The sequence below is a fragment of the Octodon degus genome, unplaced genomic scaffold, assembly GCF_000260255.1.
Source record: "Octodon degus isolate 3935 unplaced genomic scaffold, OctDeg1.0 scaffold00105, whole genome shotgun sequence".
Classification (NCBI taxonomy): Eukaryota; Metazoa; Chordata; class Mammalia; order Rodentia; family Octodontidae; genus Octodon; species Octodon degus.
In genome coordinates this window covers 6894288-6919709 of record NW_004524681.1, presented here as the reverse complement: position 1 = coordinate 6919709, position 25422 = coordinate 6894288, and the positions used below count along the sequence as shown (strand labels likewise).

General features: G+C 49.2%; 1 protein-coding gene across 14 annotated transcripts in view; it reads left to right on the top strand.

The window, feature by feature from the left end:
- The first annotated feature begins 66 nt into the window (after positions 1-66).
- Positions 67-25422, top strand: part of Sema6d (semaphorin 6D) — a 60205-nt gene continuing 34849 nt past the window's right edge. For 4 of the 14 annotated variants that reach the window (XM_004639027.2, XM_004639023.2, XM_004639025.2 and 1 more), the window contains exon 1: positions 1011-1284. Coding sequence is in view for 1 of the 14 variants with exons in the window: in XM_023724034.1 (XP_023579802.1) it covers positions 1266-1284 (19 nt within the window). In the remaining 13 variants the exon portion in view is untranslated. The other 10 variants (XM_023724033.1, XM_023724031.1, XM_023724026.1 and 7 more) reach the window with 7 other exon arrangements.

Genomic DNA, 25422 nt, shown 5'->3' with positions numbered 1-25422 from the left:
TGGCGGGGCTCGGCGGCGCCACGCGGGGGCTCCACGCACCGGGGGTGGGACCGCGCGGCGCGCTGGCGAGGGCGCGGAGGAAGCCGGGCTCCGCTGGCTGAGGGACTGACTCGGAGATGGATCGAATTTCACCATTTGCCGAGCTTCGGCTTGCTCGGCTCCAGCTCGGTCCCGCCGCCCCTGCCGCCGTCGCCGCGAGGTTCGGGGGTGGCAAGTTCCAGGCTCCAGCGAGGACAGCGAGCCCCAGGGCGACGGAGGGCGATCTGTTTCTGCGTGGTGCCTCTGTTTGCTTTTTCCCTTGATCGTGACAAGCTTTCCATTTTTTCGCCAGCCTCCTCCCACCCATGAGGTAAGCCCGTCTTTACGCGTCTGGGTCAGGGTTTCAGTGTCTGACGGGAGTCGGACCGAGCCCCAGGGGCTGAGCTGCGGCGCCCGGGTGCGGGGTGCGCGCGCGTGGGTGTGTGTTCGTGAGTGTGCGCGCCGTGCGCCCCCGGGGAGCCCTTCGCCTCCCTGAGCAGCTCTTTCCAGCGGTGCCCGGGGCGCGAGCTGACTGCACCGGCTAGGCGGACGGCTGGGGGAAGGGCCCTGCTCTGCGTGCCCGCTCCACCTCCAGGGGGGAACAGAGGAGCTGGGAGCGAGGAAAAGTTTGCGGCCAGGCGGAGTGCACGATCTGGGTCCCGAACTGCTCTGCGTCCCCGGGCGCGGAGGGGGACGGAAGGGCTCCGAGCGGAGCTGAGCGCGCGATCTCCCTGCAGCCCGGACGCCCCCTGCAGCCCGGGGCCCGGGAGCGCATCAGGGACGCTGGGCCAGGCAGCTGCAGCCCCTGCAGGCTCACTGCCCTCCCGGGCGCCAGGGGTGGAGCGGCGCCTGCTGGTGGGGGCGGGCTCTAGGCCGGGGCCACCCCGCCCGCATGCCCGTCCCAGTCTCCAGTCCTGTCCCCGAGGAGGCCGCCTCTTCCCACCCTCCTCGGCCCCTCCCCAGCGGCGACTCGAGCCGCTGGCCTCCCTCCGGGCGCCCAGTTCCTCCTCTCGGCCACTCTCCGCAGCAACTTTCTGCGCTTTGTTCTCCGGCTGCAAATGCGTCGCGGAAGCTTCTTGGACAGGGTCTCCGCCAGGCGGCCAGAGCTGCGCGCGGAGACGTGTGACGCTGCCCTCTGCCCATCAATTATGGATGGAAACAAATCAGGAGCAGTCGATGTTGCCTGAGCCCCTTTGCGGGCACAGCCGGGGCGTCCTGCAGCCAGGAGGCAGCCGCGGCGCGGGGCCATGGTGGCGTTCCGAGAAGGTAGGGAAACTTTTTATTTCCCATCTTGACAGCCGGGATGTTTGTCTGTGGTCTGCAGAAGAGCCCGCCGCCGGCGATTTGCAAAGGCTTAGAGCTTCCCCTAGGTGTCACGAAGAACTCTTGGATCAAAAGGAAAGGTCATGAAAGGACTTGGAGATGTGAAGGAGAAATGGATTTGAGAAATTCCTGCTCAGTGCCGCCCAGGACCCTGACTGTCCGGTAATTTTTTAAATCCTGGACTCGTAAAAAGCTAAACACCACGGAGCCAGGCAGTGGTAGCTAGCTGTAAGTCCCAGCCTCAGAGGAACTCAAGGCTGCGCTCACATGTATGGGTGTCTCGGTCCCTGGGCAGGCTCACCGAAGGGACAGGGGTCGTTATTACGAATTCCTTGGTAGACTTGGGAAACAGTGATTGGACCTGCCATTAAGGCCTCTTCCCCTTAAAAATAACTGTACTGTTTCCGTGTACTTGGGGGAAATTGCCTGAAGCAATCCCCCCCCAAAACTTCTAGCTGGTGAGAATTTCCAATCTGCAGTAGAAGAGGGTGGGCTTTGTGTTCTTAATGTTGTCTTTTTTTTTTTTTTTTTTTTTTTGCTGCTTAATATTGGGGTAATAAAGTGATTTAATTTTGTTTATTTGGAAAATAAAACCCTAGGGAAAGGTTTAACATTGTTCTAACCAGGTTTGTGCTCTGTACCTCAGAATGGGAGACTCTTTAAAAGGGAAATTGCCAAGCATTCTTTTCTTTATAGTATTGCAAAATCTTCTTGCAGACAGCTCCAGGGAGGATTCTGCCGTCCTTTCAGGGCTTTGTGACAATAGGTTTTGATGCTGGATTATTTGTGCTGTTGAAAAGCAAAGGCCCTTGCTGTCTTGGGTGCCTTAACCGAGGAAATTAAGTTGTGTGTGGTCATGTTTAATGCAGTGAGTGGCAGGCATATTCTGTCAAGCTGGTAGATATTACACAAACATTGACTCCGGTCTGGGTAAATACGAATGGCCAGATAAACTCCGTGACTTGGGTCTCTATTGCCAGGAACCTACACATCTTAAGCTCAGTGTAGTATAGCTCAGTCATCGCTGAGCTGTGTTTCACAGTTAGTGTTTCTGCTTTTGTTTTGGTCTCCAAAGATAGTTAAAGGGAGGACTCTACCATCCCAAAATGTGGTTCTTCCGTTGGTCCATTTAGATTAACAACCTGCTACCATTTCTGAGTGAATCCTACAGAACGGTGCTGCCTGAACCCAGTTCTACTGGAGACGCTACCTAGCTGTCCTATTTGGAGGCACATTTCCGTGATGCAGGACAGTGTACCAGGAACATCATGACTTCCCTGTTGCCAGACAGCTGGTTAACTTGAGTTTGATTTAGACTTGTGGGCATGTCGCCCTCTTTTGTTTTTTAAATCTTAGTGCCCTCTAATAGCACCATCTGGTCATGGCCCGCTGGTTTGATGGATTTGAAAGATGGTAGTGACAAAAATCTGCTAGTCCTTGGAGTGAGAGCAACTTAGAAACCGGGAGGACCTCAGTCCACTTGCTGGCTGCAGAGGACTCTACCTGTGACTGTACTTGGGTACATGGACTTGGGGTGGTGGTTCCTACGGCCACAGGCAAGGACCAGAACCAGAGGTTTGATGATGCACCAAGATGCCCTCAGTGTTTAAGGACCCGGTGAAACCAGAGAAGTACTTCACTCCTCACCGCTCTGTCATAATGAGCCATGGTAATTAGCTTAGTCATTGTTCTTGCATGTGCTTTCACTGAAGATACAAAGAGTGAAAAATGCACCTGAAACAGGGTCATTTTTCACTCTTCTGATGTATTTTATGGAGAGCTAAGAGCCTGGCTGCATGCCTAACCATTGTTAGTGTAACCATAGGAGGTGAACTCCTTCCTTAACATATTGTTAGATAAAATACTGTCTTTTATTTCAATTAATAGGCTTTAAGGTTTAACATTCTAGATTCATTTCTAGAGGAAGCAAGAGACAACTGGGGTATACCAACCAGGCCATATTTATTGAATACCTGTCCTTTGGCACGAGCTGTGGTAGCCCGTGATCCAACTCCCAGTGGGCAAGACACGATTCCGTACATTCAACATGAGTGAGAATAAAAAGAAATAGAGTAGCAACACAGACCTCTTGGCCAGACACGGAACCACACGTCTCTCTTTGGCAGCATATTATTTAATTCCAGAGAGTTTAAAACAAGATTGTCTTCACCAAATATTTACAGCAGTCCAGGCTTCCTGCTTTTAAGATTAAAGATGATACAATATACTGTTAGTGTAGCTTGTATAATGAGGCTGTCATGAAGGTGGAGCTGGGTAATTTCTGGGTCTTAAGTGAACGGAGGCCGAGTGAGAAAAGCAACCAGAGCCACTGTCCTAGGATGCCAGTGGTTTTGCGAGCAGCTGCCAACTTCCACGGGGGAGGGGGCTGCTTCCATTTATTCCCATGCTGCATGGTGAGAATGAAGACTACATAACTGTGTGAAGCACACTGCACCACTTCTAGTTGAGGGAGCTGTTGCTGGCTGCTTCCCCCATCGCCGACCCTGCCCACAGCAGTGCTGACGTTGCTTCCATTTTTACTGACAGGAAAGCTACTAAACCTCCTTACTTTGAAGAACAATGCTAAAGTCCCCAATGGTGAGCCGATCTGATCTGAGGCCCTCACGGGGGCCACATGAAGTGCACTTATTTCTCAACCATTCCTCTTCTGTTAGGCTTTTGTTAACTCACCCAGATTAGCATTTTAACAACCCTGAAGTGAACTTCTGCCATTCTCTCGACTTGGACACAGCGCGTAGCTCATCCATCATCCTGTCCTTGGCTACAACAGGCTGCTGGCTCCACCACCATGTGGAGCTACACAGGCTCCAGCCGACTGTGAACGGCACAGCTGGCTACAGCAATTTTTCCTTCTACACCACTGGCAGCCCTGTCTGGCTGTGGTAACTAAAGTTAAAACCCAGAACAGGAAGTTTCCATTGTTTGGCAGCCCGTGCCAGCCCCGCACACCTGCCCACAGCCCCCGCTGGCTTGCCCTGGCATGCTGCACCTAGGCGGGCTCTTCCCTGACCCCGTGTGAACTTGCAAAAACTCTCTGGGCTTCATGAGATGGAACCACCAGAGTCACAGAGTTAGAGGAGCCAGTGAGACCCCATGATGTGTGTCAAAGGTGAAGGAAAGATTGAGGGAGCCTGGAGCCTGGGCACCATAAGGCTGAGGACAAAGGAAGACCTGGCTAACACTTTGCCACTGCTCCCTTCATCTCTGCAACAGACTTGCGACGGAACTGAATGTGAATCTGTGTCCCATGGCTTCGATTGCTTGGCTGTGTTTTGTTTCTTTTTCCTTAATAAGAAGCCCATTCAGCATGTTAGGTGGATGCCCGTTAGGTGGTGCAGCCAAGCTTTTCCATGTGTTTCCTCAACTTTTATAACAAGGAATACTACTTCTGGACTTTGATATGCAGAGAAACCAGCTCATAGTTTGCTATCAGCTGGTATTTCATCCTTTCTTCCTCACATGCACTAGGGAAATGGACCCCAAAACAGCTGGGAGGAGGAGCACAAGCAGCCCACCTAACACGGAATGCTAGAGCTGGTCATTTGAATCTAGACAGCATGCTCCTACGGTCCTCATCTTGTTTATACCGTGCACCCCTAAGAACAGCTGCATGAAGCAGGTTCTGTTATTATCACTGCTTTATCGAAGAAGAAACCACAGAGCTGAAAATCAAGTCATTCTCTTGTGGACACACAGTGGAGGTGGATAACAGAGTCAAGACTTGAACTCGGGTCTTTGAACATATCCTTCACATTTTCATTGCTGCATTGATGAGTTGATCTTGGAAACACAGACCACGGAGCAGTTTGCCCTCCATTTGGTATTTCTGGTAATTCTTTCTCACTGAGTCATGTTTGGGAGGGGAATCTTCATACTGAAAGGAGAGCTAACCTGTATGGGTGTCTTCATTCACCACAACGCTTTTTCTGCACTAGACTATTTTGTAGATCTCCTGTTGCATCTTTATCCTTGTTGGCCAAGTCATTATGACACTGGTCTTCTTTGCAAGGGCCGCAGGACCAGATCTCCTCCCCTCGTTTTTCTCCATGCTGGCTCCCCTGTCTAGGCTACAGTGGGATGGGACAAGCGGAAACACCCATCTCTCTCCTTGAAGTCCTTCACTCATTCCCCCGTCCCGACCCTGGCTGGTGAACACCTGGTAGGCGTCTTCGTCCCCTTTCCCAGGACTGTTTGCAGGAAACTTCTTCATCAGCAAGAGCGGCACAGTCCACACCATCACCAGGCACTGGGCGGGAGCGTACTCCCCAAGCTGGGCTGTGACTTTTATAGAACCAGATATTTTTCTTAGTGATGCTTACAAGGGGCCCGTTAATCAGACACACTGTGGAGAAGTTGTTACCCGTGAGTTAGCATTTTTTTGTTTACAGTTTGTGCTTTATTCACGATACCTTGACAGAGAACAAAAAGCCAAATACTCATTGCTGCTACACATCTGGCTGCAAATTTAAGGTTTCCAGCATATATTTACAGGAAGACAATATGGGTTCTAAAAGTTCAATATGTTGGTACATGTATAATAAGGCCTCTGGAAGATACGCAATTACTCAGCCTATTATTGGAGTCTGTACTTAAAAATAAAGTCAGGAATTCCCACTCTGCTGAGGAACTGGCACGTAACAACCAGAGCAGATGAAGTTCTTTGAGAAAATAACACTTCCCTTCCCAGGAGAGGCTGTCGGCGAACTGGGGACCCCACTTCTCCTCCCTGGACATCTTCATGTGAGCAGTGGGGACTTTGGAAGCAGTTTTGGCCTCTGTAGTGGCGTCCACAAGTATCTCTAGGTTCCCAAGCCTCTCCTCGGTAATTGGAAGATCAAATTAGCATATTCCTAAAAGCCACAGAAGAAGGAAGAGCAGCCAAAGGAGGGCAGATCATACTGTGGTCTCTGCTTTGGCCATTTCTGGCACAAGCCTTTGTTTTGCCTGTGTCTACTCTGTGCGGAGAGGGCTGGGGGACCGGGCTTGGGGGGACAGACTGCACTTTTGGAGCTCAAGGGTCTTCTTGAGTGCTTTGGAGAGCTGAGGTGCACAAAGAGCCACTGTCCCAGAGGTGTGTGGTGACAAGCCAGAGGGGAGAACACAGACCTGCGCAGCTGAGAAGACAGGGGTTATTTCTGGCTGGATGGTCAGGCGAGGCTCTGTGGAGCCGCTGATATTTGAGCTGGTCCTTAAACTAGGTAGGATTTGGACAGGTGGACAGTGCCAAGAGGGAGGGCATTCCGGGCATAGAGAACAGCTTAGACCCAGGCCTGGGTGGGGCGGGAGGGGCCTGGATCATCTGCCTACACTTGCATCCACACTGACCCCAGAGCTGTGTTTAAGGCAGACTGAGGTGATTGGCTGTGTGGTCCACAAAGACTTCCTGAGTGCGCCTGGGCTGCTGGGCTTTAGCCACTCAGCAGGTGACCCCACATCTGAAGCCATCAGTATGAATGGGTTCAGTCGTGTGACAGCTCAGTGGATGGCTCGGCAATCAGAAGAAAAACCCCCTCACCAGCTGCCCACTGTGTCTGTGATACACAGACAGCTTGGGGGAGGCATGATTTGCCTCAAATCACCAGCGAGACGAACGTCCCCAGTGGCTTAATAGAACCGAGCAGGAAGGCTGTGGCATCATTCACTGGCTTTGTCTTTTTTTTCTGTAACCTGAGAGGAATCTAGACATGGACACCAATCACAAGCTCAACGCGTGCCTACTGGCATTTTTGCAGAGAGATCAGGGGAAGTGGAAGAAAGAATAGGAGCCCATGGACAGCATGGAAGTCATCTGAGCTGGAATCTGGGTACAGCATAGAGTCCAGGAACCGTAGGCTGCTCTTGACCACTTCTGTAAGTTAAAAGGGAGAGCAGCACGCAGTAGGTGTGCAGCAAATACCATATGCTACATGACACCTGAGTAACATTTGATTTCACTGCAGCTACAGCCTGGTGTGGCAGGTGAACCGTAGGAGAAGGCTGGGCCATGGTGGGCTCTGCTTACTAGAGTGAAAACCACTTGGGGAGCTCTTCAGACCTCTGTGGAAGACCCGCCTGTGAGGGTCTCCAGGACTCAGCATGCCTCCAGGGTCTGAACTTTCAGTCTAAACCCCATTACCTCAGTAGCTCCTTGAGTCTCCTGTCTGCATCTTCTCTACCCACTTCCCTCCTTCCCAGGTCAAACTCCACCCCAGCTAGACCTCTGCGGGCCTTGCTTTCTGAGCCTCCACCAGAGCCAAGTTCACATAAGTTCTAATCAACATACGGAGAGCTTGATAGTTCCAAAAGTTTTTTGGAAGGAAAAACCAGAGATGCCGCAGTACAGTAGAAGCAAGCTTGTTAGAACCCTTAGGAAGGGAAAAGTGACCGGGCATGGCTGGTTACATGGGGAAGGCTCAAGGTTATTGCTCTGCCAAGAATTACTCCAGGGGCTCAGTGTTTGCCCATTTGTTGAAATCTTTTCCAAGTTAACAGTTATTTGACAGACAGTCTTGCAGCAGAATCTGAGGCTGAGCTATCATTGCCAATTAAAGATCAATCAGAAAGTACAACGTAGGTCAATAGAGAAACAGACTTAATAAGCAAATCCAGTGTCGGACCTTCTCAGGAGTATTCGGATGATTGGAAGCAGAGTCCCTGCTTAGTTTGCTGGTGGGTCTGGCTCCCACCCCGTTGGTCGCCAGAGTCAAGGGCAAGCTGCCTCCCCATCCTTCAGCACATTGGCCCCAGACAGAATCTAAAATAAACCAGCCTGGCTCAGCTGGACTAATAATAACAGATAGCGCCTGCTGTGCGCGTCCTGTGTGCCCTGGCATCGTGCCGAGCACTGTCAATACATTATCTAATGTAATCCTCACACCACCACCCCGAATCCAAAACAGACGGCCGGGTGCTGACATGTCAAGTGTGCTGCGTGGTGGTGCAACAGTGTGCGTGTGCGTGCCTTAAGCCACTGCACCAGCGTTCTTTCAGCAGGGTCCTGTTATTACTAATATTCTGATTTTACATTGGGGGCAACCGAGGCACACGAGGTGAGCAGTTTTCCTGAGGTCAAACAGCCAGTGAATGATGAAACCATGGCCCTTGATTCCAGGACAGAATGTGGTGGCAGAGAGCAGGCACTCAGCCAGGCCCTGGAAGCAGGAATTCTGCCTGTGTTGCTGCCCATCCGTGGGACCCTGGGCCCACTCCCTGAGCTCTCTGAGCCTTAGGCTTTCTGTATAAAGCTGGATTTTGCCGCACATGGCGGCACACACCTGCAGTCCCGGCACTCTTGGAAGCCAAGGCAGGAGGATCACAAGTCTGATTCAGCCTGGCTGACTTGGTGACTTAGTGAAGCCTTGTCTCAAAAGCCAAAAGAAAAAAGGATTGGAGGTGTGGCTCATTGCACAGGCCCCAGATTCAATGCCCAGCACCCCCCCACACACACGCAAGCAGTGGAAGACGGTGATAGTGCCCCCCAGGGTTGTTGTGAGACAGAAGTGAATTAATATTTGAAGAACACTTATAATAGCGCCAGGCATGTAGCGAGTGCTATAAATATGTCAGTTTGTTAAATAAAAATAAAAGCAGTCTGGCTCCAGAGAGGGCGCTTTTAGCCCTGGTCCTGGGCTATCTCTCCCCAAGCGAGCTTACCACATCTCTAACTGACGCACAGCCCTGGGGGCGGTTCCTCATGCTCTGCTGCTGCGCCTGCCAGGGACCACCAGCCTGACTGCACCAGGGGTGTGTGGGGTGTCCAGGGCCTGAGGGGAGCTGCAAACCTTGACCACAGGTGAAACCCAGCTCCTAGGTCGCTGTTCCGGAATCATGTCATGATGTCAGAAATCTGCCACACGCACACACACCACTGAGTACCCCAAAGGACCGACCTGGGTGAGTGGCGTACATCCTCTGCTGGCAACCCCTGCACTGGTCAGCTTGAATCACACCACACGAGTCCAGGCCACCAGTACACTCTCCCTATTGTCACTCTTTACAGGTCTTTACCATAGTCTTTGAACTTCAGATTTCATGAGAAACCACACTGGGTTAGAATGCAGATTCCCAGATGCCTGGCTGGGTTTCACCTGCGGTCGATTTGTCTTCCTGGATCTGGAGTAGAGCCTGGAAATTTCTCTTTTTTCTTTTCTTGGGGAGGAGAGGGAGGGCAGACAGTAGAGGTTGAACCCGGGGCCTTTGCACTGAGTTCCACCCCCAGCCTTTTTTGAAGTTTTCACCTTGAGACAGCATCTCACTAGGTTGTCCAGATTCCTAATCCTCGTGCCTCAGCCTCCCAAGTGCTGAGACTGCAGGAGCACCTTCCCTTGCCTGGCTACATGTCTTTGTGAGCAGATACCCCAGGTAGCTCTGTGCCTCACAGTTACCACACTTTGAGGAAAGCTACTTCAAGCCTCCAGGAATGGTGCTGGCCAGTGGGTGGAGCAGTGGCCTCTTGCCTGGAGACTGGGAAAAATGATTGAAGCCAAAGACATCTCGACTGACTTCTGAAGGAGTGAAGCCAGTAATAAAATCTGCTCAAAGCTAAAGAGGCTTTGAAAAAAAAAAAAAAAAAAAAACAGTTTGCAAAAGATGTTAAATTATTGAAAGAAAGAGTCCCGGCTTATTTCTGCTGACTGACCTCTATCATTCCGTAAATGGAGTCCTGGGCCAGTCTCCTTCTCAACAGTTTTTGATGTAATGATAAACTGAGATAAGGGTAATCAAACTTTATGCTTCAAGGCAAAAGGTGATTGCCTGCTGCAGCCAGAATGGGCTTTTTTTTCCCATGTGCTTTGCACAGTTGACTCAAGGCAGTAGAAGGAGTGTGGTGGCAGTGCTTGGATGAGGGGGCTGCAGGCACTGGGCAGAAGTCCCCCAGGAAATGGTCTGGTCCGCACTGCGCAAGGCCCTGTGCACTCAGCTTTATCATTTTTGTTTCCTCTTGAGAGTCTTCACAGGGTCTGTGCAGATCCTGCCAGTAGAGCTTATTTGGAAGCGCAAGCCCTTGCACTCCAGCCACAGGCCACAGCCTGCCAAGCAATCTGGCAGAACCTCTGTCCCCACGGGCGCCTGAAGTCCTCACCTGAGGGAGCCCCAGGTCCACCCTGGTGACACTGAGCACCCCGATGGTGTGGTGGAAACCCACTAAGAGTTGCTCCAAGGGAGGTGCTATTAGGAGGCAGACAGGAAGACCTCTGGAAGCGCGGTGTACTGCACTAGCGATGGGTGTACTAGTGGCCTTAGTGGTAAAGGGACAAGCAGTGCGCCCTGCCAGTCTTGGAGTTCTGTGTCTGCACCAGCGCCAAAGCATGTCCCCTCCTCCTGCACCGTGTTCCTCCCAGCCTGCGGGGGCACACTCTTTTTATTCCTGGAGTGTGGAAGATGACACACGGGCTCAAGAATCATCTGTTGGGTTCTAAAGGCTGCTGCAACACATCACTATAAATTCAGAGGCCTTACACAACACTGATTCGATTCCTGCAGGGTGCTGTGGGTGAGAGGTCTGACAGGGGTCCTCTTGGGCTACCATAAGGGCCTGGGTCTGCAAGAGATTCTGGTTTGCGTCTTTTTGAGCTCTTCCTCCTCCCTCTTCCTTAGGTTAGGAACCCCTGTGCTTGCACTAGATTCGCCCGCATAACTCAGAATAATCTCTCTGCTTGAAGATCCTTTCTCCTATTTGCAGTGTCCCATTTGCTCTGTAAGGTGGGACTTTCACAGGGCCCAGGTGAGGAAATGTGGACATCTTTGAGGGGCGGGCATCATATGCGGCCTACATCACGTGAGATCTTGCTGGGAGTTCACAGGGATGGAGTTCATGCAGGCCTGAGTCAGACTGCAACACTCATGCTCTCAACCACTCACCTCAAGTCTGCTCAATTTAATCAGTGGAGGAAACAATAAAATGATAGGGCATATGCAGCAGTGAAAGGAGTTCTGTTGCTTTTAGAATAATCAATTAGGGGCTTTTAAATATAATCATCATCAGTAGTAACAATATAAACATTAACCTTATCGATCTGTATGTTTGCTTTGTAGTAAGCAAGCTGCATAAACCATTCATTCATTATTTGCCTGAAGGGTGGGTACTATTTGCATGACTGACATACAGGGATTCCTGAGGCCGTTTGTCCTTCCTCGGTGATGGGATGCGCAAGAAGCATTCTGGGGACCAGAGGGCTAGTTCGGTGGCCTTGGGTCTTCAGAAAAGCATTTGAGTGGGAGGACAACTTCAACCTGGGCAACAGAAGGTTGAAGAGGCGACAGTCCTGTCCTTCTCTGCCTCTGATGCTGCCACTTGGCCAGTTGAGTGGGGGCCCTCAGGTAAGACCACAGCACCCCAGTCATCCACTGATGGTCAGGACTGTGTCCAGCTCAGGGTCTCTGGAGATCCGTCCTTAAATCGGGGCTTCCAACAAGAGCAGAGTTACCAGAGCATCCTCATCCCATTCCTCCCTCTCCTCTCTCTGCCAGGCACTTATCTGATACGGTGAGATTTCATGTCATTTTGAAGTTCACAATGTACACACATCCGTGAAAGGGCTGCCAGAGATGTGAAGTGGGAGCACAGAGCCGGTCGTCTAGAAGTTTCACCTTTCTCAGCTTCTAGCCACGCAGGTGGATGAGCACCCAGCTTCCCACAGTAGCATCTGTCTAATGCTATGCTTACCTACATATTTCTACTGCTTGGGTAGTAAAACCAAAGATAATGGCAATTTCAAAAACCACGACTCCCCTTCCTGAACATAGCTAGAGCCACCTGTATAGAGACGGACACACAGAGAACCCAACTTCTTAAAATTGTTTCGTTACCGTTTACATCTTACAACGCTTTGCCCTTTTCTTTCGGGATCACTCGCACTTCGCTGCTGCTAATGTAGTTTTTAGACTCAATTTTCAGAAATGCATTGATAATATTCTCAGTTAGTGGTAATTGCTCCTCCTTCTTCTCTCACGCGTGGATGTGCTGCTGTGGCGCAGTGTCTGTGTGACTTTCAGGTGTCCCTGAAAAGCAGCTCCATCCCACTGCACGTGCGTGACAGGGAGGGTGGGTGCACTGCAGAATGCAGCGCCAACCCTGAGTTACCCATTGCGCTGCTGCTGCTGCTGTTGTATTTCAGAAACTTGAAGACTTGGACTCAGGCTCAGGGAGAAAAAGAATGTCTCTGGCGAGTAGCAACAGCCATGAAAACGGAGGGTGTATGGGAGCCCCTACAAATGAATTCGTCATCTTTTGTGGAATACAGTAGTTACACTTATTCATTTCAAAACCTGCAATGGGTGCCTGAACTGCTAAATGGCATCCAAACTCTATAAATACTATACTTTTATTCATTCATGCATATCTATGATAAAGGTTAATTTGCAGATCAGGCACAGTAAGACATTAATGACAATAATAAAACCATTATAACCACGTGTATTAATAAATGTTATGGGGATGTCAGCTTTCTATCTCAAAAACCCCATGTGTGCTTTTGCCACTTTCCCGAATGGTGGCACTTCATGATGTCTCCCTTGTGTCGTGACTGCCAGCATCCCTGTGCTGCTCTTTTGCCTTTGTTGAGTTAAATAAGGGTTCTCTTCACCACAGGCACCGCGATAGAACAACGTGTCTTCTGCACCTGGAGCCAGCCACTCAGTGCCTAAGGCAGGATGCCCTGGACAGAGTGAGGCTTTCCCTTTCATGTGGCATTGGAAGATGGAGCAGGATGAACAAAGCTCAGATGGAAGTTTACAAATTATTTATTTTTGCACCTTTCCAGTTAATGTTCTCAGATTGCAGTTGGCCACATGTAATTGAAAGCAGGACATAAGAAATCCATGGCTGAGAGGGTCTGGGGCATTTTACTTAGACACTTAACTGTCCTAAGTCCCACATGTTCCTTACAATTCAGAGGCGCTCTGTGGTCTCAGCTAGACACAGGACTAGAGAACTTGCACTTCCTGAGCAGGCAGGTAACTTCCAATGCAGACACTTCTTGCCGTTTGATTTATTTCATGAAGTATTCCCAATACCTTCAGTGATTTATCAGAGACCCAAACATGGGATAAACGTTTGCTATACAGATGCCACCTTCACTAGCTATGCTGGATGGAAGCATAAACATGGATCGCTACACACAGGCCCACGCCCACACACCCACGTGGAGGTTTTATTTTTTCATATTTATTTCTTTTTGATAACAGGGTCTCACTGTGCAGTTCATACTTGTAGTAATCCTCCCGTGTGAGCCTCCCCAGTGCTGCTATTACCGGTATGTGCCACCATACCCAGTTTCAGTGGCTGGCATAGCATACAGTACTGGGGTTTGAACCCAAGTTCTTGTGCTTGCCAGGCAGGCGCTTAGACCACCAAGCTATCATCCTGGCCCCACGTCAAGGTTTTCAATGCTCGCCTTTGAAGACAGACCTAGGTCGGCATCCTGTCTTGTCTGCTTCTTAGATTGAAAAATTGGGTGTATCACTAGTTTCTCTAAGACCTTACTTCCTTTTCTATATTATGAAGAAAATATTCTTAAAGAGATGTGAAATCAAATAGTGATAATGCATGAAAACTTGCCTTTTCTGTTCTCAGAACTCTAAGGTGCTCAGGATTTGGGATTTCTCATCATTAGAACATCTGAAACTGCAAATAACAGAGCGCCCAGCCCAAAACTGTTTAAACAATTAGAATATTTTAAAGACACATAATAAGAAATAAGGTGGGGTGGCCTCAAGGTTAATTAATTCTTTGCATCAACAAAGTCACCAAAGACTCTGAGCTTTCCAAGGTCTGTTCTGCCATCTTTAGCTTGTGGGCCTTTTCCTTATCCATGTTCTGCTTATTCCTGATAAAAGTGTTAATATTCCAGGTAAGAACTCAACAGCTCCAGAGGTCAGCTCTCCCCACAAAACCTTTCCTAAGGACAGACTTGCCTTTGGTCTCCTTGGAGACTGTTGGGTCTCCTAAAGCAGCCTTGGACAGGGTTAGAGACCACCTCTGTTGACCTGGCTTGAAAGATTGGCTTAACCTTGAATACGGGAGCAAACCCAGCCTGTGCTACAAAGCCCTTGTATTTGTGCATCGTTAGGTACAGGCATACGATGTACACACAGTGTACCCTACACAAACACGTATGTGGGCATCCTCAGGCATAAAGACTTAATATTTGATTCGAAACATTTTTCTGCTACTGGTTGAAAGTTTTACATTCCTGGAACAGAATTTGCCTTCGATTCAGCAATTAAAAAGGAAACAGTACATCAAAAATATTACTGAACAGGGCCAGCAAGATAGCTTAGCCGACCAAGTGCCTGCTTTGGCAAGCACAGGAACTAGGGTTTGATCCCCAGTCCTGCATGCCACACTGGCCTCATACCCACCACCCCAGGGTGCCCTGAGCCAGTGACAGAGGCCGGATCGCTATGAGTCCGAGCTGCATAGTAAGACCCTGTGCCAAATACATAGAATGAATAATATATATATATATATATATATATATATGCATAAATACAGTAGGCAGAGCATGCAAAATGAGTTCTCTTTTTACCCTGTCTCCTTTCTTCCTGAAGCTTATTGTAAAGGAGAAATAAGATACTACTGCTGAGTTAACACTTGAAAGCACCAGAGTAAATAGAAGCCAAACTTGGGAAGGCACTTTTACCTCTGGAGAGGTGGAGGCAGAACTGGTAACTGGATTCTCTTAAGTGCTGTAAGACATTGTGCAATTGCAAATTCATATTTTCTTGTGGTTCCCACTTTAAAAAAATTTAAGCCATGTAACCCCGAGGTTAAAGTTACACGTGTTTCTGTTACATGTGATAAATATTGTCTCTACTGAAGAAATTACCGTTCTTTCATTTTCCTGGGCGCCGCAGCCCGGCTGGGTCTCCCTGCCCGCCCCAGCATTTTCCCTCTCTGCCGGCCTCAGGCACCATAAAATACAAACAAGAGTGCCCCTCCTTTAGCACTGTGTGCCACTCATCCGCCTTTGTATCAGGCTATAAAAATTAACTGTCTAGGTTTTCAAGACCTAAAATTTCTACTCTGAGTGTTTTAGGGTCACATTTTTGTTCACCACAGTGGCACTTCATGCAGGTTTTACCAAGTAAAAACCTTGTATCTCAACAGAAAACAGTAGCTCTGCCTACCCAGTGCTTCCCCACACATACTCCCAGCAGTCCAGACAGTGCTGAGTTCAAATTCTAATTCCATCACTGCCTCTCTGATAGTAGAACTCAGCAAATTTGAGGTTGCTTTGCTACCACTATTGTATTATTAATTTCAAATCAAGGACATCTGGCAGGCAAAATATGAAATACTCATAGAGGAAAGGCTTGTAGATTTTGTACTGGCTTGGCTCCAAAAGCATATTTGGGTGACCACTTGAAAACACATGAACAATCAGAAAAAAGGAAGGCAAAAATTTATTTTGATCACAATGTGGCATTTCCTAGCACATCGACCACAACCACATGTCCACACACATGTGGCCTAGAGTGGTGGGCGTGGCTCTGGCACGGGGCTGGTGGTGTGACTGGAGGCTTCTTAGGCTGTGAGAAGTTTTTAGGTGAATGTGACACTTGAACAGTGAGCCCCATGTCTATGGGCCTGAGTCTCAGGAGGGACTTTCTAGATGCTTCTGGATGCTTCACTGTTTCACTCACTCATTCATTCTTTCCCTTATCTATGCAATAGTTTTCAAGCCTTTTTAATGTGCAGAGAATCATTCTCTTCCATTTTAGCTTAAAGGAATCAGAGTTCAGAGGCTGAACCTCAGTAAAAGAATCAAAGTGAGTAACTAAAAGCAAGGCCGGGCTCATGGCATGTGGCCCTCGTGTGTCCTGTGCAGCAAAATGAGGCCCCTGACACAGATGCTTTGCCAGTGCACATTCGCCACCCTGCCCTGGAGAGGCTGAGCCAGGAGCATGGTGAGTTCAAGGCCAGCCTGGGCTACAGGCCAGAACTCTCTCTCAGGAATACAACCATGAATAAAAAGGCTCTGCTGTCACCGTCTTGGTTTGCCTAACACTGATGGACAGAGGAGGCTCAGAACCACATGGCCAGGTGGTCCTAAGGGTTCTTCCTCAGCAAAGTTTTTTGTTCAGTGTTTGGCGTTGACCTATGAAGGACACAAGATGGACAGAGCCATCCCCAGGCTAACGCATAGCCCAGCAGCCCCCTAATTTCCTTGGGCTTTGTTTTTCTCAGTTGCAAACTAAGGCAGAACAGATGTGGTCCCTGGGGTCACAGCAGATCATCTCACAAGTGCAGGGATGTCGGCCTGGGCTTTGGATTATGACTGTGGCAATCCTGTGTCCTCACATAGGAACTGGAACGTGAGGATGATGGGGACTGAAAATAAAGAAGTCGTTGCTGGACTCCTCGAGGCAGTTGAGCTGCATAGCCAGAGCCTTCGAGTCCTAGCCTGGGCTTGCATGCTGCTTCGTGGATTTACTGTGTGAAATCAGATTGATTGAATGCTGGCATTTTTCTGTTCATTTCAATTGGATCTGTCTTCTCCTTTCTATAGATTTTATGCTAATTTCCCACAGGAGACTTAACTCACTGTTGTACTTTTACCATACACACACACACACACACACACACACACACACACACACACAGATCTATATCCAAGACTCTAAAACTCCAGTATACAAGTATTGGCATCTGTGATGATCATCTGATTTTTAACCTGAGTACTCTTGCATTTTGTGGAGTCATAATCAAAATATTTGGCTCCTTGGCCAGGTCTGTGGTGCAGACAGAAGCAATCAGCAGACCTCACTCTGTGGAGGCCAGCGGCGGTGCCTTCCTGGGGTCATCCACCTCAGTGCTAATGTTCGGAAAAGGCACTGCAATACAGCCAGCCCTCATCATGTTCTGCAAAGCCCCAGTCTCCAGGGTGCAGGAAGGGAGCCCACAGCGGGCCCGTGTGTTACTCAGTATGAGAACCGAGATCTCGCCCTTCTCGGTCATCCTGGCTGAACTCCTCAAGCACCGTTGCGAATTCTGTTACGATTCCCATCAGCTTCATGGCAGAGATGGGCATGGATTACACGCCTTTCCTCATCCAACGGAGGCCTTCAGAAAGTTGAAATAATAAAAAGATAATTCATAGAAGAAGAAAACTCTCCAAATTAACTGAAATTCCACAATTCTTTGGAGGTACACCTTCCGCTCTGCCAACGAACACCTTTTACTTGAGCAAATCTTGGGATCGTACGAGAACGCAGTGCTTGGGGTCTCTAACCACCCACCTAAACACGCACATCATCAAACCAGCCTCCCAGCTCGCCAGCGCGCAGTGGCCCTATGTAGCAAAGAAGAGATGGGACCCTTTCGGGAATGCTAACAGCCACAAACAGCTCCAGTTTAACTCGCAGTACCAGGAGCCAATTAAGATCAAAGCTATGGCGCTGACTGCTTCCAATTTCATCGCTTCACTATTAAGAAATTTTTACTTTGACACTGATCAAGAGGTGTTAATGCAGATTCTTTTAAACAACTCAAGTAATTTAAGGGGAGAGGAAAGAGAGTCAAAAAATGGTAATTTTTTCTTTTTTCAAGAGCTCTATAGTATCATGTCATGGGGCCTTCTAAAAGCACTCCAATTTGGGGGCTTTTCTTCTTTATTCAGACTTGAAACTTCTTTAGTTTTATATGGCTGGAGAACAACTTGATGGCTGTGTGTTTTTACTTGGAGCAGTAGCAGCTTAGCGAGAGGCCTTGGGACCAAATGGGAGTTCACGTTTCAGCTCCTGCGATATTCCTGCAGCCCCGGGCTGCCTGAGCGGTGTGTTTCCCCGTGTGTTAGCGCTGAGCGTGCTGGGTGGAGCAGCCCTCTGAGGTGGTTCAACTCCGACCAGCTGCTGCAGCACCAGGGGCAGAAGCACCCTTACCTGCCCTCGGATTGACTTTACGACCAAGAAGAATGGCTCAGTGTGATCCAAGTCCAAAACAAGTTCAGGGTGCCAGCCACCGTTTATCTTCAAAGCAAAACGTAAACAACTCCACTGTGTAAATTAGTTTATGAAAACACGCTTTAATGTTGTACTATGTGAGCAGGTAGGCGTTTGCTTCGTGCTGCTTACATCGTCACGTAGCTGGGTCGTCGGGATGTAGTGCCACGGATCCAGGGAACAGCAAGGACATGTGGCCGGGAAAGTGTCCTTACTTCCTGTCACTGCACTCACTCACGTGACTTCCAGAGGAAGTTTGGGGCTCGGATAAGCCTGGTTTCCATTCTCCATTTGTCTGTGCATGACTTTAGAGTAGAGAAAGATCTTAATGCCGGTACATAATCGGGATACAAATGATTTCAGCTTTAAATATCTAACCACACTGTGGCGATCCGTTCTCCATTTGCTGTTGCTGGTGTAGCTTTGGCCACTAGGAAACCTAAGCCAGAATTTCTCTCTCCGGTGTGACTATAATTCTCAATTTTTAATGCAAAAGACAATCCCAGTATTGCTGGGCCGGGGGGGGGGGGGAAGCTGTGATTTTAAATTGGCATGGACCTTTGTGAAAATCGGATTAAAGTTCACTCTAAAAATAGGAGCTGTTGTTGCTGGTTTTATTTTAGCACTTTGTGTTTAGAAGCTTAGGAGGTGCGAATGGGAGCCGGGCAAGGCCAGCTGCTGACTTAACTGCAGTCTCTGAATTACCTTTGCTCTCAGCACACATTTACAGCATAAATGACTCCTTACCTAAGGAGATGCCATCTAGGATAACTTACATGTTTACAGAAAATTTTCATGTAGGCTTCAACGGTTAACAATAGGTTTATTCAATAGTTGAACAACAATTATCCTTCTCCGAAAAAAAAAAAAAAAGCTTAGTTTATTTACACAGAAGATGACTTGACTGATTGATGATCGATTGATAGATTGATTGCATTGTCTCTTGCACTTCTCTTTTGTGAGTGTTGACAAAATTATAAATACTGGTTTTCAGTGAGGAACAAAGCCCCAACTAACTCATTTTATTTTTAATCTATTTTCTTCTAGTGTCTTCCTATATGTACCTAAAGCTATGGTCAGAAAACATCCAATTCTATATTCCCATTTTCCCCACTCAATATTACAAGCTAAAGATTACTGGTCTTTGTTATTATTTTAATGGCTGCATAATATTCTGGGAGGCTCCTGTAATATACCTTTATTATAACTAGTTCTCCAAACTTGGAAATTTAAACGATCTATAGTGGTTCCCTCATAAATATTCATATTCCTTTCAATTACTTTCTTCTTCTTACCTTAGACTATTTGCCTAAGATAAAGCATGAGTGACAGAACTGAGTTAAAGGTTGGTAGCATTAGTGGGGGAGGGGGACATGTGTGTCACACACTATGCAAGTGTTTTTTGCAACTGCTGTCCCAGTTTACCTTGCCGTGTACAATTGGATTGATTTCATCCAAATTATTATCCTAGAAAAAAGGCAAATTTCACCAGTGTAAAATACTACGTCCTTGAATTAATCTCCATCTCTGTGATTGCTAATGGGAAGCCTGATTTTTTAAGAAACCAAGACTGGACAGTTTAGGGCCCGCTTTTGCAGTGCTTGACGTGTAGAAGGATGGTCTGGAGACTGCTGTGGGGAATTGTCCTTCCCATGCCCCGGCCGAAGGTTCTGTGTTTCTCTACAGCACGTCCAGCTCTGAGAGCTAATTTCAGTCTTCAGCTGAACTGTGAGAGGAAGCAAAGGAGGCCGTGTTGCATGATAGACAAAAACAGAATCTAGGAAAGGTTTCTCTCCCAAAGCACAGAGCCTGTCGCTTATCTAGCTGCATAGGAAACCATTCTAAAACCCAGCGTTTAAAACAACTGCAAACATTCACCTAGCTCATGAGTCTGCAGTTTGGCCAGAGCTGAGCAGAGAGACTCCAGCGAGGGTGGTTCAGCTGAGGGTGGAGGGGCCCTTTTTTGTTCCCTTCCAAGGGCTTCCTGACACTATGGTGGCCATGTTCCAACCTCAGGTGCTGGGAGAAAAAGGAAGTGCCGGCTGCCCATGGATGGAGCACTGGCCTTCCCACCACGTTCTTCTGTTCGCACCGCGCTAGCCAGCCTGGTGCGTAAGGCGAGTGCAGGAGCCCACTTTGAACCAGAAACAATAAAAGCATGGGAAGATCATGTCTTTGAACCACCATACCATATTTGCAGCCCTCAGATATTGGAGCCCCAAGATCTCTTTTCCAGAGTACATTAGAGGCAGGTTCTCCAGTTTGACCTACTCCACTGTTTCCGTAACCAGGAATCTCTGAGATCTCAGCATCTTTGTGACGGGTTCGTGCCCTGTGAGAAACCCAGTGGTGATTTCCACACTGTACCTCACCCAGCCAACCCCAAGAAGTCAGGGCTTAAATCTTTGAATCCTCTCTGTCTCTGTCCTTTTCAAATATGTTAGAGGTGGGCCTGAGTGTCTGATGCATTTCGAGAATAATGACATTAAGTATATTTGGTACGTTGTGCTGGCAAAATGCTGAACTTCTACTGTGCTGGCAAAATGCTGAACTTCTACTGTGCTGGCGGCTGTATTTGTGAGAATCTCACCTGACTGCTGAGGGGTGGATTTAGGTGTTTCTGTTGCCGGTTCCAGGAAAAAGGAAATTATTTGAACTGCAGTTTTTTTTATCCTGTCCCCTGAAGACTATTTGAGAGAGAATTTAGAATGTAGAAGACACTGAAATCATCAGAGGTGGTCTTCAGGCAAAGCAAGAGCGTCACCAGAAAGGAGACAAGACCAAGAGGAGGCGTACTGACGGGACTAATCCGGCGACAATCGCCATAATAATTGCTAATGCTTGTAGCTATTTGCACAGTTTTAAAGGCTTTCCATGTACCACGTTTGCAGTCTTCCAACCAACTGCTTAAGACGGGCCCAATTATTTTCTGCTTTTAACAGATGCAAAGTGAAGTCATCTCTCTAAGGTCGTATAGCTCATGGGAGGTAGAGCCAAAATATTTTTAAACTAAAGCCTGTTTCCTCACTGAGTCATAGGAAGTCTTTCCTCTTAGGAGTGGCAGAGAACACCGGCCACCATCCAGGGACTCCTTTCAAGGGATTCCTGCATTTCATCCTGCTTGTAGCGGGAGGGAGCCCGTGGAGCCTTTGATTCTTAATTTGCCTCCAAGCAAGAGCATCTGAATGGGTGGCCCTCAGAGCAGTGTCCGTCCTGACCTTGCACAAGGCCCCAGCACCCCTGGAAACAATTTCAGGGCTTCAATATGGGGTCCTCAAAGGCGAGGGAGAAGCCCTGGACCACAGCTCACCCTCGACTTCCAGGCAGAGGAAGAGGAAGTCGAGGAGCCATTCCCAAGACTTAGGAGGACAGGCCCTCGGCTTTTGTCCTGCGGGAGTCTTCCTTTACTAGTGTTTATAGATTCCTCTTTATTTATTTTTTGGATACAGTTACCTGTTACAGTTAGATCTGAAGGAATGCAACGGGAAGAATGTTGAACATATCTAAGATAACAATGATACAAGTCAAGGTAAAATATGACAGTATTATCTTAATACATCATAAATGTCCCTTTCTGCTTTCTTCTAAAGTAACTTTCTCTGGTCTGCTAGGACTTCGGACATTAGCGTGCCGCTCCTTACTTTCACCATGAAGGCAGAGCACCCCTTCACTTCCTGGTCTGTAAATTCAGGAAAATAGTGCCCTTGTCCCCGTGGGTGCTCGGCACAGTGCGGTGCCCGGTTGTGGGTCGGCCCTGCTTCTGGTGATCATGACTGTCTCTACATTCCCAATCTCTAGCATCCGCCTTTGCACACAACTCAGATGCACCACAAGAAAGCAAAAGAAAGCGCTGCAGCCGCACTTCCCTCTGCCAGTGGAGCCGGCAAAAAACGTGTGTTGGCCCTGACCCAGGAACTCTGCCTTGTAGGTGGCCGGCAGTGCCTTCCCGGAGCCCACAGTCTAACCAGGAAGTCCAGTGGCAGAGGGAGGGTGCTCCCCACCACAGCAGAAGTGCAGGGAAGGAAAGCAGCCGGGGAAGCAGCGGAAAGGTGTGGAGCTGCCGTGGGGGCCTCCAGGGTGCTGAGGGGGCCGCCAGCCAGCCAGGAAGGTCCAGGCCCAAGAACAGCAGCAGCAAAGGGCAGGAAGTGCCCGCGGACTGGCAGCCGGCAGCGATGCTGCCGCCATGAAGGTAGGAACCTGGTTCACAGAGCCTAGGCGTGCGTGGTGCCAGCCCCGAGCTGGCGCGGCCTGCAGCTAAATAAAGAACTGATAACAATAATGCGCCTTCTTTGCACTTGGATCGCACCTTTACGATTCCTGGGGTATTTTTACTCACATTTTCTCACTCATCCTTTAATAAAGAGCCGGCAGGGAGTCAGCAGACATGAGATGCTTCTTTCTCTCACGTCAGACAAGGTGAGCCAGGCGGGCGGGGTGCGGGGCTGGCGCGTGCAGGAGGCACCTGCTCCTGCGGGGTCCTCCCCCTGTCTTCTCTTTAGGACAGCTTGGTGTCTCTGAGGGCAGACCGGAAGCAGAGGGCGGGCAGCCCACGCTACAGAGGGTGGAGGGCCAGGCACTGTGATTGGTAGGCCTCAAACCAGGGCCCTGGACTTCATCTCTGCTTGTTGGGTCTGTGTAGAGCTTCACGCGTACGGATAAGTGTGAGGGGAAAGGACTGCCGGCCGTACTTTTCCCTCAAAGGTACCAGAGCTCATTTTCCTTGGTGTTGTTGCCATTGTTCAACCTGTTCGCCTGGCCATGGCAACACTGTCCTCTGTGACTCCTCCCCCCACGGTGACCCTTCCTGTGACTAGGATAGAATTTGGAGACCAGATGCAGGGTCCGTGGGTCCCTGTAGGACAGGAGCCAGGGCCTCCCGTGGGAGCAGCAAGCCTTTGTATGTCCCTCCTAGCCAGTGTGGAGTCAGCAGAGTGGAAGCACGTCTCTGCATGGCTGGCTGTGTGGGGGCTCTGTGTTCCGAGCTGGTGACCGTAGGTGACCCATCAGTACCAACTTCCCATCCACAGGAAAGGTGTGCTGTGGAGATGTTTTGTCTTTTGCATTCCTTGACGGGAGACAGGATTCCTGGTGGCAGTTTGTTCAACAGACTTGAATACTGTGTGTCGTGTGTCAAGATAAAGGGGCACCCTCCAGGGTGGTAGGAGGAGGAATAGAGGAGGAATCCTTGCGGAGGATGATTTCCCATGAGGAACTAGCCATGAAAAGGAAGATGAAAGGACAAGAAAAGCAGAGTGGGAGAAGCCACATTTGGTCCCTGTTCAGTGCACTTGCGTGACTGACTCCTTGTGCAGCCGGAATGCAGAGTACTAAGAAAGGCGTTGTGTGCGGCTCTTCCGTGGTCCCTCCTGGGCCCTGTAATTTCAAAATCACTGCTGAATGTCATTCTGGAGCCCAGGTTTTATTTTTTTCTCCACAAATCCATTTGGAACCTCTTGGGATTAACTGTTGATATGCTAAGAAGAGCCCTGGATTTGGAGAAGGATGAGGTGGAGGCCTCGTCTTCTGTCCCACCTCAAGCAGCTCTTTACCTCCTCATCTGTAACATGAAGACTCCTGCACGAATTCACCAAACATTTCCAAAGTAGACCCCAGGTACCAGCACCAGGGATGGGTTATAAAGAGAAAGCAGGAAACAGAACAGCCACAGTTTCTGTCCTCATGAAGCTAATATGAAGGTCAGTGGAGATAATTTGTCCCTTAATCCTTTAGGGGCAGCTCTAAGGACGAGTCTAGATAAGATATATTTGCTTTGGAAAGTGTACAGTGCTATGAAAGTAAAAAAGCTCATTCCCTAACTCGGTCTAAGCTGAATGTGGCCAAGAGCTGGGGCTCCTGGTCCCTGCCCCCAGGCACACGGGAGGCTTGGGGGCTGCTTCTGTCAGCTACGCTGCATGCCGAGGATGCAGGGAGTGGCTGAGCCACAAAGCGGAGGTCCTGGGTGTGTGCGCATCATACATTTAAGAATCAAGTGCTGCTTGCGGAAGGGCCTGCAGGACCTCGCCGCTGGGCGCAGGGACGCTGGGGTGGCACCTAAAGGCAGTTTTTCCAAGGCCCACGGCCCTGAGGGAGCAAATGCTCCTCTGCTCGTCCATCTGGGATGGCATCAGAGTGCCAAGTCCACGTCCTTACGAGCCGGCCGAGACTCAGCTCGCGCTGCCAATCCCGTTGGCAACCTGGCCCCCCACATCAGAGGCAGTGATTGTGTAGTGCTCCTGTCTCGGGGTTCAGGGAGAGCCTGTGCTCTTTGTATCCTAGGTAACGCTGATGCTGTGCGAGATGTTTCGAAGTGTGAATTGGGAAGCATTTCACTCTGAGTAAAGAGCCTTTTCCAAGCCGGCACCACTCTCAGGTCTTGGAAGGGTCCCTAGAGATCACCTGCTCTTCTGGCTCAATCTCTGATTGTATAAATGAGGAAAGAAAAGAGGGTAGAGGGGAACTGACCTTCTCATGGTCCCCTGGCTCCTTAAAGCGGGGTCAAAGTAGAATCCAGATTTCTTTATTTTTTTATTATCTCCAGGTATGTTTGATATCAGGGGTCAGATTAACATCCTTTAAGGTGATGCATGAGGGGAAGAGAAAACAGCTGGAGGGAGGGCGCTATGATGTTTGAAGCATTGTCCCCAGCCTCTGAGTCATCCGCTGTAGCCTTGCGTGGGCTTCCTGATCCTCGCCCTGCTTGCTACCGGTTATGGAGCTTCCCACGGGCCGCAAGCTGGATTAGCCGTATACATTCACCCAGTTCTCAGCAATCCTGGGAGGCAGCTGTGCATATTATCCTCAATTTGCAGAGTAATGGAGGTACAAAGTGGTTGTTATGGTTTATATTTGGATGCACCCCCAGCCCCCAAGCCTCATGAGCTCAGATGTAGAGCTTTTGCAAGGTGATTAGACTATAGTGACTCACAGTTAGGAAGCAGTAAGGTCTGGTGGGAAGAGGCAGATCACTGTGGGCATGACCCAGAAGAGCACTTTTCCTCCTCTCCTCCCCTCCCCTCTCCTCCCCTCTCCTCTCCTCTCCTCTCCTCCCTTCCCCTCTCTTCCCCTCTCCTCTCCTTTCCTCCCCTCTCCTCTCCTCTCCTCCCCTCTCCTCTTCTCTTCTCTTCTTCTTTTCTTCTC